Source organism: Natator depressus, chromosome 1 (genome assembly GCF_965152275.1).
Source record: "Natator depressus isolate rNatDep1 chromosome 1, rNatDep2.hap1, whole genome shotgun sequence".
Lineage (NCBI taxonomy): Eukaryota > Metazoa > Chordata > Testudines > Cheloniidae > Natator > Natator depressus.
In genome coordinates, this window is record NC_134234.1 from 219329407 (window position 1) to 219343900 (window position 14494).

The 14494-nt window shown below is 54.2% G+C and overlaps 1 protein-coding gene across 1 annotated transcript in view; it reads right to left on the reverse strand.

The window, feature by feature from the left end:
• Positions 1 to 3517, reverse strand: part of LOC141986857 (uncharacterized) — a 31432-nt gene extending 27915 nt beyond the window's left edge. Inside the window, 1 exon segment of the mRNA XM_074951910.1 lies at positions 1629 to 3517. Coding sequence (XP_074808011.1) covers positions 1629 to 2612 — 984 coding nt within the window. The 5' untranslated portion in view covers positions 2613 to 3517.
• Between the last annotated feature and the right edge of the window lie 10977 nt (positions 3518 to 14494).

Genomic DNA, 14494 nt, shown 5'->3' on the forward strand with positions numbered 1-14494 from the left:
TGCCAGGGTTTTCATTTGAGTTGGTCTCAAGCATTAGGAGTTGCTGGCTTGAGTCCATTAATTGGCTGCAGAGTTTTGATTTATTCAGATACATAACAGAAAAAGTTCCATTCACAAATGTAAATGATTCCAAAGGAACTACCCCAAACAGCAGCCCCCATCACTGAATTCTGGAGCGCTGTCACATTGGCCATGCAGCAGGCATTTACCAAAGTTCAGTATGTTTCCTTCATAAAATTTGGATGTGAAAAGATCAGACCATTAAAAGTCAGTCAACTTTAGCTGAACTTTGGCTTAATCTTTGAGTCTGCAAATTGAAAAGCATATATGCCCTTTGAAAGTACGTCAAGCAAATGAATCCTGGAATTTCTGGATCCATCCAGCATCTGGCTGACTCTCTGTCAGATTTCTGGAGCATTTGTTGGGAAGTCAAAACCAAAAACCCATTGGTCTGAAGTTGTCCATGGAAAATACTTGCAGTTGCAAGTAAAAGCCTCAGTTCCCCTGCAGCTTCAAAGAAAGGCATCCACTCCACAAAGTTCCACCACTTCCTTGAGCAGCAGGAAACAAAGGTCCCTACTCCTCCAGGAGTTGCAAGCAAGTTCCCTGCTCCCCTCAAAGTTTAATATTTCAAAATACGTAAAATAATATTTTGTCATCTGTTGAGAGTCCAGAAGTGGTTTCAGGCTCCCAGAGAGTTCTGATCCCTTCGAGAGTGGCAAGTTTTGCCAAGCTAGCTACAGAATGAGCCTTTCACAAGCTTTCTTGGCCAGCAACTGCTCAAACTCCTGGATCTGCTCGGAAGCTTTAGCGCACACAGGAGTCTCCTACCCCTTAGACCCTCCATTTGCTCTCACCAGCACTCCACCCTTCTGGAGATATTGTGAAGCCATGGAGCCAATTAGAGAAATACTAAGCACATCACAGAACTAATACGTCTTCTCTATTCCTAATTTCTAGGATATCCTGCCACGCTGGATAAACACATCAGCTTGATATTTTTGCTAAAATAACTAGCAGTAAAACAGCCAAATATATTACAATTTAAATGTTTCGTGGTGGGTCTTCAGTGTTAGCACCCTAACAGAGGAGCAGGGCATCTCTTGGAGTGGTTTCCCGCCTATTTGCCTGCAGATGCAGGCAGTTATTAGCACTATGTTGGGTCACATTCTGAAGTCATTCTTCACAACTGTAAGGGCTACAAACTTAATATAGGTACAGAGAGGAGAACGTAAATTCTGCAAAACTGAGGCATTACCAGCAGGGTGCAAGTTGTGTGCCACAATCTTATAAGCTGCAGGTGTGACCCAGAGCCAAATTACTGCTTGGCATTTTTACCTTCACTTCAAAATAAAATAATTTAAAAAGGAACAAACACCAAAACAAACAGGAAAATTGACCCTGTCATTTCATCACCTGCCAGGTCTGAGATTCCAGACTGATCAATGTCCCAGCACACAGTTCCTTGGCTCTCACCGTGACCCCAAACGTTGCCTGCCATCCCAGGAATGTGTTCCACTCTCCCCTTTGATCCAGTCACCCACACTCCCAATTGCTGCAGATGTTTCATGTGCCTGCATGGCACCATACTTGCCCAGGGACCATGCCACTGCTGCTTCCTACCACACGTGCACTCTCTGATGTGACACTAGGTATGAGTTGCGGCTGAAGCTCTTCCCACACTGCACACATTTGAAGGGCTTCTCCCCAGTGTGGGTCCTGCGGTGCCGGATCAGGGTGGAGTTGTCGCTGAAGCTCGTCCCACACTCGGAGCACTTGTAGGGTTTCTCTCCTGTGTGCGTCCTGCGGTGCTGGACAAGGTGGGATCTCTGGCTGAAGCTCTTCCCGCACTCGGGACACATGTAGGGCTTCTCTCCCGTGTGGGTCCGGCGGTGGATGATCAGCTTGGAGCTCTCACTGAAGCATTTGTCACAGTCCGTGCACTTGTAGGGCTTCTCACCTGTGTGCAGTCGCTGGTGCGCGATGAGATTGGAGCTGTCACTGAAGCATTTCCCACACTCGGGGCATTTGTAGGGCTTCTCACCCGTGTGGAAGTTGGCATGTCTGATGAGCCCTGAGTTCTGGTAGAAGTTCCTCCCACATTTTGCACACACATAGGGCCTCTCTCCAGTGTGGTTCCTTTGGTGCTGCACGAGGTGTGTGCTCTGGCTGAAGCTCTTCCCACAGTCTTTGCATTGGTAGGGTCTCTCCCCCGTGTGGATTCTCTGGTGCTGGATAAGGTGCGAGCGCCGGCTGAAGCTTTTCCCGCACTCGGTGCACACATAGGGTTTCTCGCCTGTGTGGATCCGCTGATGGCGGATGAGGTCTGAGCTCCGGTTGAAGCTCTGCCCACATTCAATACAGATGTAAGGCTTCTCGCCCAGGAGAGTTTTCTGGTGAACGATAGTGTCTTTGCGTTTCCTGAAGCCTCTTTCACAACGAGTAGGTTTTTCCTGTCTCTCCTCCGGAGAATGTATCTCCTGCCTCTCACAGGCTTTGTCCTGGTCAGAACTTGGAAAAGCTTCCCTTATGAAAAAGTCTGATAATGTCCCAGGGGCTTCCACTGGCTTGGGACCTTCCTGCTGAGGATCCTCCTCCTCATTTTCATTCATGTTCCCATCACCTGCTGGAACAGAATGAGAATCCAGACATACAGCACCCCCGGCTGTTCCAGTCCTGGGCTCTCCCTCTCTTCACTGTTCTGCCAAATCATTTCATTTCTGACCTATGCATCCCCTTGCTATTCCTATGGACTCAGAGCTCTGGCACCACACCTCAGTCCTGATCTGCATCTGTGACTGTCCTGCGCTATCTCTCTTCCACTCCCCACATATTTCCTCCAGTAGCCCAGACCCTCAGAGAAAGAGGACAAGAGCCTGATTCTGTTCTAATTTACACCAGTGTCATTCCAGTGATTTAATCTGAGTTGCCCTGGATTTACACTGGCGTAAGTGACAGAAGAATCAGTCCCCCAGAATCCAGGCTCATGAAGCAGACACCTTGACTGCAAACAATGTGATTAGGCAGCTACACTGGAAGCAGCCTTCCCTGACATCTCTTATCTCCTTCTCTGAGAAGAATGGGAAAGAATTCCCTTCATGGGTACTGTACACTGGCTCCCACACTTCCCCCTGTTCATAAATCCCAATTCACCACTCACTGGTATCATGGGATGTGTTTGGTCCCCCTTGACACCCTTTCACTTGCACAAAGCACTGAGCCTGTCCCCATAGAGACTTTAAAACGAGGGAAGTGACAAAGGGAAAAGGAAGAGAAGACGTAGAATATTGAAGACAAAGATGAGGGAGGTGAGGGTAGAGAGATGAGACAGAGGCAATAAAAAACAAGAACAAGCTCTGCTGAGGGCACAGAGCAGAAACAAACAGGAGGAAGAGACACAGAAAAAGCAGAGAGGGCTGAATCTTGGGATCCGCACATCAGCGTTCCTAGGCCAACGCAAAACAACCGAGTTTAGCAGTGATCTGCAGGGAAGGATACCTACTAGAGGGACATGCAACAAACCAGCATTTAGTCCTCTCCCCTGCCTCCCCAATTACCTCTCTCCGCAGATAGCTGCCAGCATTTGGGGCTACAACAAGAATAAATCCTCAGGGGACTCTCAGGTAGAGTGACCAGATGTCCCGATTTTATAGGGACAGTTCCGATTTTAGGGTCTTTTTCTTATATAGGCTCCTATTCTGCTCCCCCCAGTCCCGATTTTTCACATTTGCTGTCTGGTCACCCTTCTCGCAGGCAACCCACATGCCGCTATTTAGCCCCACCCTTTGTGAAAGTGGAAGGGGGAGCCTGCCGGGTTGTAGCCGCACAGACCCCTGGGCGCTGGCTGGTTTGATTTGTCTTTCCTTTCTCAGGCACAGCCCAGCCTTGCCAGCCCCTTTCTGCTGCAGCCCGGCCTCCCTGGGCAGCAATCTCTCGCCTCTCCGCTGTGGCTGTCTCCCCCACGTCCCCTGGAGCTGCATTTCCACCCGCTCCCCATTATGGTTGGCGCCCCCATCCCTGACTCACCTCTCCCACTGGCAGCAAAGAGGTGTATTTTATTCCCTTATGCTCTCTGGCAGGGGCGGGGGGGGGGATCATTGGAAGCAGGGACTCAGGCACTTTGGACACTAGCTGCTCCCCCAGCCCCCAGGCTCAGACAACAGGCTGCAGGGTAATGGGCTGCTGGGAATAGGAAGTCCCTTCTTTCTGAAGTCCGCCAGCCTCCCCCGTCCTGTCCCCCTGCCTGTAAATACTTCCTGCTTCTTCAGCGGGCGCTGGGCGAGCCGCCGCGCTCTATGGTTGTAACCCTTCCATCCCCAAGGCGAGGGGCCGGCGGGGACTGCCGACCCCGGGCCCCCCAGAAGCCGCGCGCGCGCCAGGCTGGGTGTTTTGCACGCGAGATTTTAAAGAAAAAAAATCAGATTTGCACGGGGTTTGTTTGATCCCGGAGAGGGCATCGACCTTTTGTTTGTGGGCAGTTCAGGAAAATCACCGGCACGATACCTAAAATACACTGGGGAGAAGGGGTGGGCAGTCTCCCTTTCACGTCTGACCAATGCCTCTCTGTGCAGGGAGGGCTGGGACAGTTTGTATAGTGGGGGTGCTGAGAGCCATTGAATGAAACTGCAAACCTTGTTTGTGATGGAAACCACTTCCAGGCAGGGGGTGCTGCTGCACCCCTAGTTCCAGCACCTGTGTCCCTGTGAATTCTTCCCAAGCCTCTCCTCTGCTCCTGTCCAAGGGACTTTCACTAGCGTTCCCCTGCCTCTCTGCTGCTCTCTTTCTTGCCTGGACACTGGCCCCTAGCCAGGTACCTTAACTTAGAGGTTGTCCCCTGAGTAGCTCTCTCTGCCAAGGGAGACATTGCCAGCAGCTTTCCCTGGCCCTGCCTCCTGCTCAAGCCTTTCCTTCCAAAGTACACAGCCTCCCTCCGTCCCCTGCCTTCTCCCTCCTCAAAACAGTCACGGGCCAGCTCCATCCCCTGACACCCTGGGCTGTGCCTCTCAGGACACTGTCTGTGCCCTTTTAGTCCAGCAGCTGGAGAGGTGGAAAGAGACAAGCACAAGTGGGCTGGAGCTGGCTCACTGCAGGTTGGAGAGGTGCATACACTCCTGGTGGGGTGACCAGATGTCCCGATTTTATAGGGACAGTCCCGATATTTGGGGCTTTTTCTTATATAGGTGCCTATTACCTCCCACCTCCTGTCCTGATTTTTCACACTTTCTATCTGGTCACCGTAACTCCTGGGTCTTTTCTCTCTCCTTCATTCTCCTCAATTGCTAAACCTTGTTCTTCACCACTCTGCAGCTGTACGTGGGGAAGGAGGAGGCAGGTACAAGCTGCTGACCCTGAGCCAGCTCCCTGCCCCGCAGTCGGTCTGGTCACCCTGACTAGGGTGACCAGATAGCAAGTGTGAAAAATCGGGATGGGGGTGGAGGGTAATAGGCACCTATATAAGAAAAAGCCCTGAATATCGGGACTGTCCCTATAAAATCGGGACATCTGGTCACCCTAGTCCCTCCCTACAAGTTGCTGCTTCACCATTTTGCACAGGTGGCAAGTGGCACAACAATCGCTGCTAGTAGCAGCTGGGGCTGCAGCCCAAAACCTGCAGCTCGGACCCCTAACACCAGCATCTAATGGCTGAAGTCAGAACTTCAGCATCTGTTACAGCACAGCCAGAAATCCGAAGCTGTCAGGATCTTCTCATAAGATTGTGGGGGAGGAAGTAAAAAATGCCTAACCATCACAGGACTGATGAAAATATTAGAGTTGGCAACCCTGCTATCCTGTCTCCCACCCCCTGCCCCATTCTCATTCTCCCCCTCATGCTGCCCCACAGTCTCCTGTCCCCCGTGTATTCCCTACATTCACCTGCCTCCATATTTTCCCTCCCCTTTCCCTCACTGTCTCCTACTCTCACATCTCATTCTCTGCCACCCCTACTCCCATGCACCACTCCGTTTCCCTCTTGCAATTCTTCAGTCTCCCTCCCACACCCCATATTCCCCTGTTGCCTTAATCAATTTCTACATCTTCTATCCCCCAATCTTCCTTTTATACCCCATATTCCCACCCTCCTCAGTCTCCTTCTGCAACACACATTCCTCTGTCACACCTGTAGAGATTAGAGAGACCACACTCAGCACACCATGCTTGGGATGAACACAACTAAAGACTGTCTTTATTTTCTGTTTACACCAACTCTTACCTTCTTTCTTTCACACTTCACCCTCCTCAGTCTGCCAAGGACTAAAACTCTTTAATCTAACTAAAGTAATTGAGCTCAACATAGAGATATCTGGGGGAAATGCAATGGCTTGTGAATTTACAGGAAGTCAGACTAGATGAGCTGATGATCCCTTTTGGCCTTAAACTTTATGAAACTACTGCCCCTACATTCCCTGTCTCTACCATTTTCTGTCTATTAACCAGCAAGGACCCATGAGGTGGCCATTTTTCCTGAAGGCAGCCTGGGATGTACTACTGGAAACAACAGAAGACAGCCATCTTTAGCAGGGGCAGACTCACATATAAATACAAAGACTGGAGTGACATCTTTACTAAAGTCAGCCTGTAGTAGGGTGACCACATAGCAAGTGTGAAAAATCAGGACAGAGGTGTATTGGGGGAGGGTAATAGGTAGCCTGTATAAACAAAGCCCCCAATATTGGGATGATCCTGATAATATCAGAGCATCTCGTTACTCTAGCCTATAGCTTTAGCTCCATTGTAAGCATGGGGAATGGTGGAATAAGGGAAATGTTTGCAATTTGCACTTCTGATGCCAGGAAGTGGGAGAGCATGAGAAATATTAAAAGCAAACAAACAAAAAGCATGAGACTTTCAATAAAGTCAGAAGAGTTGGCAATTCTGAGCTACCTTTTTATTATTATCATGGGTAATGAATACGATTTTATAAAATCAGAAGAAACCTTGAGTCTGTTTCTTCAGCTAAGCAACAGAAAGCCTATGCACGCATGAGAAAGTATGGTGTGTGCAAAATAACCTATTAGAAAATTGTGACTTTTGCACTATTTGTTTTCACGGTGTGAAATAAACAGGTGTTTTCAGTCTGTTTTGCCATCTCCCAGGACTCAGCTGTGAAGAGCCTTCAGCAGGTCATCTGTGAGTCTGCCAAATTCCACCAGTTATTGAGGGAGAGAGAACAGGTGTCCCTCTGACAACTGAGTCAGGAGGGCAAAGCCTTCCTCAGAGACAAGGAGGTAAATCTGAGCAGCATCAGAGTGGAACTGAACTCTGTGCAGGAGTCGGTTTCTGAAGGAGAGGCCAAATTGAAAGAACAAGATCCTACCACATTTTTTAAGGTGAGGATCTCAAACTCACGTTCCTATCCACTAGGGTTGCCACCCTTGAGGTATGAAAGCCCAGCATGTCCAGGATGATTGTGAGCCCATAAAGTTGGACAGCTGGCAGTGTGTACTGACCACCCTTACAGATTTCCCAGGACAGCTACCTCAGAAAGGGGACAATCCTGGGAAAACCTCGAACGCTGGCAGCCCTACTGTCCACATTACACAGACAGACACATCCACAGGTCTCTTCTATCTGCACACATACCAGCCACCCATTCACCCTTCAATACATCATATTCACCTACACTATGATTTTCAGTTTGGTAGAAAACAGATGATTTGGGCTCAGGGAAGGAGGATCCCTGTGCATGTGTCCTACTGCCCCACTACTGGTTGGGACTGAAACTGCCTGACTGTGTGTTTTACACAGCTAATGGAGAGTCTCTTTCACTCAGGTGATAGGAGCTTTTGCTTTCGAAGTAAGAGAATGGGTTTTACCCTTGCAGCCACCAAGAAATTCCAAGTGACCATGGAGTGCAGTAGCAAAGTGACAGCTGTGAAGAGCTATGTGGCTTGGATTTAGTTGGGGATCGGTCTTGCTTTGAGCAGGGGGTTGGACTAGATGACCTCCTGAGGTCCCTTCCAACCCTGATATTCTATGATTCTATGATTTGTTCCAATATAACCAGTGCTTAGCCTGCCTTAATTGTCTCCAGAAGGTTCCTGATTGTTCTGGAACCTTCCCTGCTCCCTTACCCAGGGAAAAGGGACCTCCTTCGCTTGCTGCTCAGCTATCTGCTTTTTATTCTCTCCTAAAGCCCCCTGGCCTGGGCTTTTCATACTTTTTGCCCCCACTTTAGTCCCCCCCCCAACCGGGCCAGACGCTTTTTCTTCGTTTTGGTTTTTTTGCTGTTTTTCTGCTGCCGTTCGAGTGCTGGTCGGCTGCCAGCTTCCTGCCAGCCCCCCCACGCCTGCCCTCGGACGCTGCTACTGCTCCAGCTGAAACCCCCGGAGGGGCGGGGGGAGGACTGCCAACCTGCTCCCCGGAGGAGGGGAGTGGACCCCCCCAGACCCAACCGTTTTGCTGCTTGTTTGTGGACCTGTAATTAACCGACAAGTTAATTTTTTCTTCTTATCTACTTGGCATTTTTGGAATGCTCCACAAAGCCCGGGAGAGAAGACAGCCGACAGAGACATCGCCCAGGGAAGCTACAAGTCATCATGGAGGGGGCCGTAATACTGAGTAACTTTTGAACTGTACTCTCGTGTGGGGGGAGTTTGACTGTGTCTTAACTGCGTTTGTAGGGGCACAGGGGGTGTGGCACGGAGCTGCCCCCCGATCCATCGGTGCCCCCCCTCAACACTACTACAACCGTCACGGCCCCCCCGCCGTCCGTCCCTGCTGGCAACTTGCCATCTGCCTCTGGATTTAGCTGCTTGCTCTGAATTACATCGTCCGGACCAGAAACGACAGCCGACCAAACGAGACTCTTTGGACAAACGCGCGTGGGTCCACGTCCACGTCCACGTCCACGTCCCCGTCCCCCCCAGGACTGTCCACCCCACAGTTTGCCCCTAATACCTGACCCCAACTCCTGTTTCCTCCCCCTGTCCAGTCTGACCCATTTGCCCCCCCGCCTGCAGCCCAGCAGGGAGAAGTGGTTAACCTGTTCCCCCTCCCCCCTCCTCCTTCTGGTGTCTCCCTGTCTCTCCCTGCTCCCGATGGCAGGGAATGAGAGGGTTGAGGCCCCTCTAACAACCTCAGCTGCCCCTCCCCCACCTACTCCCCTGCCCAACCCCCAAGCCTCCCCCCCACCACTGCTGCCAAAACACCTGCCACCGCCCCCGCTGGGGCATCGGCAGCAGGAGGCACCGGGGCAATTACTGCCGCTGCTACGCCCACTGCCCCCCCAGATTCTAGGAGAGCCCCCCCAGTTAGCCAGAAAGGCCAGGGTGCGAAGAAGGGAAAGGGCCCCTCCACAACCATCAGGCCCTCCATGGCAGGGGCTGCCCCCATCGCTGTGGCCTCGTCATCGACCATGGCGTCCCTCCCTGCTGTTCCCTCCACCAGCTCTGCGAGCGTCCCTCCCCCGGCCCCCAGGGTGTATGCCCGGGCGGCGGCAGCCCGCCCCCCCCGCCTGCCGCCTCGTCATCTCACCCACCCACCGCCTCCGCTACCATCAATAGCGGCCGGGGCCCCTTTCCCACCATGACCAGGAAGCACGGCGTCCGTTGCCTCCTGGTGCCCACCTCGCCCCACGTGGAGACATACGTGCAGGCGTTGGCGAGGGTGGTAGGGCCCACGGCTATTGTGGCGGCCTCCAAAATGTATGGGAAGGTTGTCTTTTTCTTAGCATCGGAGGCTGCCACCCAGGAGGCGGTGGAGAAGGGCCTGGCAGTGGGGGGGGGTGTTCGTCCCCCTGGAGCCGCTAGAGGACCTGGGCGTCCGCCTAGTCCTGATCTCCGTCACTCCTTTTCTACCCAATGCCGCCCTGTTACCTACTCTCTCCACTCTGGGGAAACCCGTCTCTGTCATCAGCCCTCTCCCGTTGGGCTGCGAGGACCCCATCCTCCGTCACGTCCTCTCCTTCTGCCGGCAAGTGCAGCTTCTACCGCCGCCGGCGGCGCGTGACGGAGAGGCGCTTGAGGGGTATTTCCTAGTCCCCTACCAGGGAGCCTGCTATCGGGTCTATTACTCCACAGGAGAGGCCCGGTGCTACCTCTGCCAATCAGCGGGGCATGTCTGAAGAGACTGCCCCTTGGCCCGGTGGGGAAGGGCACCCGAGACCCCCGAGACCCGGCAGGACATCGGCTCCATCGTTGCCGACGCCCCTGGCCACCCGACACCTGAAACCACCTCTCCTCCCGCTCGATCCACCGCTGCTCCCGCCCGGGCCCAGGAAACACCTCCCCTACAACGCCCAGACGAGCGAGGGAACCCCGCCCTTGCTGTTAATAATCTGGCAGAGCCTATGGAGGAGGGTGCAGCAAAGATATTACCGGGCATAGGAGAGGGCCCGCCCCAAGGAGAACCCCCTCCCTATGCTGCCTCACCGTTACCCCCCCCAGCCCCTGAACCATCGCCTCTGCCCCCCAACACAACCCCTGCTAACCAGCCCCCAAACGATGCTATGGAGGGCTGGACCCTAGTCCAGGGGAAGCGAGGCAAGTGGAAGGCTCGAGCTCCGCTGCACCCATCCGATGCGGAGGCCCCCCGGAAGACCAGGAAGGGAGGCACTGATACTGAGCCCTCCGCTATGCCCACGAGTGAGATCCATCTGCCGGTGTCAGGGGAGGAAGACAAAATAGCACTGGAAGGTAGGATCTCCCCTCCACGGGAGACCCTCCCTTCCGAGACCCCTGAGGAAGCCCCTTCTGCCCGAATATCACCCAAAACCCCCGCAAACCCCGAAGCGACCATTGTAGCGCCACCGGAGACCCCCGGGGTGGCAGAAGACGACTTCTCCTCCATATATGAGGAGATCGAGGCCCTAGGTTTGACCCCGGTCACCCAGGGAGAGGATGACCTACTGCCGGCTGGCCTCGATCTGGGCAACCTCACCCCAGTCCCCCTTTCCCCATGCTCCCTCCCCCTAACCGCCTTCCCGGGCGGGCACCCTACAGAAGGTGGTCCACCACCTGATGCCGTGGCTGCCAAATCCACCCCAGAGCCTGCGCCTAGCATCACTGGGAGCCCCCCCCCCCCAACCCTCGAATCTGCTCGGGAGGCGCCACCTCTCAGCTGCTTGCCTCCCGAAACCCAGAGCCTCACCTCTGCCCCCACCCCCACCCCTGTCCCTGCCCAATCCACGTCCTCCTGCAATGCTATTGCTGCCCCTGGGGTTATTTCTTTCCCTTTTCTTGCGGATCCCCCCCAAGGAGCAGCCTTTGCATTTTCCTGCCGCGACCCATTAGGAGCTGCAATTTTCCCTCCACCATCCTCTTCTACCCCAAGGCTTGAGATGGACCTAATAAGTTTAGCCTGTCAGATGCCCTGTCGGTGGTCTGCACCCTGCCTGCCCGCCACAGCGGACCACGAGGCTGCACCAAGAGCCCCACCGGGGAATAACCTGGAAATCGCAACCCCCACCCCCCATGAGCTGAGAAAAGCATTGCGGGAGTTTTTAGAAGACATCCGTGGTTCCCGCAACAGGGTACAGCTGGCTCTCCAGCTATGGGGGGACTTTGATCAAATCCTCCAGGCCACAAGGGCCCTTATAAAGGAGGGTAGAGGGAAAGGAAGGCACGGTGCCGTGGCCTACGGGCGGGCCCGCAGCTTCCGTGATGATTTACTCACTTATGGGATGGGTCACGGATTGTTGCGCGACCCGCTGGGGGCTGCAAACACCCCCGCCAACAAGGAACCCCCACCCCCCCAGCCCTCCGCATGATGCCTCTCATTATCACAACTTTGAACACCAGGGGCTGTAGGATGGCTCTCCGCAGGTCCCAGGTGCTCTCTTACCTTCGGGAAGGGGGGTACTCTGTGGTTTTCCTGCAGGAGACCCATACGGATCCGACCGCCGAGGACAGCTGGCAGCTGGAGTGGGGGGACGGGGTCTACTTTAGCCACTTCACGATTCGACAAGCTGGAGTGGCGACCCTGTTCTCCCCCAACCTACGGCCCGAGGTGCTAGGGGTCACTCAGGCCATGCCAGGCCACCTGCTGCATCTCCGAGTCCGTATGGAAGGGCTCGTGGTCAACCTCGTTAACATCTATGCCCCGACAACGAGCCCGAAGCGGCTGCAATTCTACCAGCGGGTGTCCGACTTCCTCGGCACCCTAGATTCTCACAAGTGCCTAGTCCTGGGAGGGGACTTTAACACCACCCTCGAGGAACAGGACTGCTCAGGGGCCGAGCTGAGCCCGGCCGCCACGAACATTCTTCGAGGAATAGTCGAACATCACTCCCTAGTGGATGTCTGGCGTGACCACCACCCAGATGACACTTCCACGTTCACCTTTGTCCGGGTGGAGGCCCATCGGTCACACCACTCTCGGTTGGACCGTATTTATTTATCCCATTTCCATCTTTCACGAGCCCACTCCTCCAACATTCGGCTGGCCCCTTTCTCCAACCACCATCTAGCCACCATAACAGCCTCCCTGCATGCAGAGAGGCCGGGGCTGGCCTATTGGCACTTTAACAACAGCCTGATGGAGGATGAGGGCTTCGTGACGTCCTTCCGGGAGTTCTGGCTGGCCTGGCGAGAGCAGCGGCGTGCCTTTCCCTCGGCGCGGGGATGGTGGGATCTAGGGAAGGTGCGCGCCAAGCTCTTCTGCCGTGACTACACCCGGGGCACCAGCCGACGGAGAAATGCAGCGATAGAGCAGTTGGAACGGGAGGTCTTAGAGATGGAGAGGCATCTGGCCACCAGCCCCGAGGACCCATTCCTCTGTGGAGTGTGCCGGGAGAAGCGGGAGGAGCTCCGGGCCCTCGAGGACCATCGCGCCCGAGGTGCCTTTGTTCGATCCCGCATCCGCCTCCTTCGGAAGATGGATCGCGGCTCCCGTTTCTTCTACACCCTGGAGAAAACGAGGGGGGCCAAGAAACACGTCACCTGCCTTCTACCAGAAGACGGCACCCCCCTCACAGATCTGGTGGAGATGTGTGGGAGGGCCCGTGACTTCTACACAAGCCTTTTCTCCCTGGATCCGACCGATCCTGACGCTTGCAGGGCGCTCTGGGAGGAACTCCCCATGGTCAGCGTGGGCGACCGAGACCGACTAGAGCTGCCTCTCACCCTGGCCGAGTTCTCAGAAGCCCTCCGTCACATGCCCACCAATAAATCCCCGGGCATGGACAGGCTGACCGTGGAGTTCCACCGCGCATTCTGGGACATCCTTGGCCCAGACCTAGCCACTGTCTGGGCCGAGTCTTTGCAGGGCGGGGTCCTCCCTCTTTCATGCAGGCGAGCGGTGCTCGCCTTGTTGCCGAAGAAGGGAGACCGCGATTTACGAAATTGGCGTCTCGTCTCGCTCCTTAGCACGGACTACAAAATCGTAGCGAAAGCAATCTTGCTGCGACTAGGGTCCATGATGGCAGACGCGATTCACCCAGACCAGACCTACACTGTCCCGGGCCACAGCATTTTTGACAACCTATTTCTAGTCCGAGACCTTTTGGAACTCAGGCGTAGAGACAGTCTGTCGTTCGCCCTCCTGTCTCTTGATCAGGAGAAGGCTTTCGATTGAGTGGACCATGGGTACCTCCTGGGCACTCTACAAGCGTTTGGATTTGGACCTCAGTTTGTGAGTTTTCTCTGGGTGCTGTACGCTTCCGCGGAGTGTCTGGTTAGGCTAAACTGGACCCTGACCAAACCAGTCAGCCGATGACGTGCTCCTCGTGGTCCAGGACCTGGGCGACTTGGCGCGGGTGTAGGCTTGCCAGGCCATCTATTTGGCAGCCTCCTCCGCCCGAGTCAACTGGTCAAGAGCTCTGGCTTGGCGGTAGGGGACTGGCGGCAGGTGAGCTCCCTCCCACCCGCGCTTCAGACCATCCGGTGGAGCACGGGTCCGCTGCTCTACCTAGGCGTTTACCTTTCTGCCACGCACCCTTCTCCGCCGGAGAACTGGCAAAATTTAGAAGGCGGGGTGACAGAGCGGCTCCGGAAATGGACGAGGCTACTCCGATGTCTCTCCCTCTGAGGGAGAGCGCTCGTGCTTAACCAACTAGTCCTGTCCATGCTCTGGTACCGGCTCAACACCCTGGTCCCGGCCCCGGGTTTCCTGACCGACCTCTGGACATCGATTCTAGATTTGTCATATTAATTTGTTGAAACCCTGGAAGGTACAGGAAAGCCTTTTCATCCACCCCAGGGAGGGAGAAGAGGATCTGGGGCCTCAGCTCTCTAACCCAGCTGAAGGGTGGGGATAAAGGAGCTAATGTAGGAGAGAGACTTAAAATGGAACAGGTGGGTTTCTGGAAATAATCTAGTCTTTTTAATTAATGTTGAATTAAATAAACCCACTTCTGAAGAAAGGGACTGAAATTCTGCTGCTGTTGGGAGCATATTGAATGCCCTGGCCGGTGAATTGGGCCCCACTGTCTTACAGACTCTGTCATCTTGCTCCTCCTACAGCAGCTCCCCCTTTGGATGGCCCTGAACACTTCAAATGCTTGTAGATGTTTTATCTTTTCTTTGTTTAGTCCACTGACACATAAAGTCAACATTTA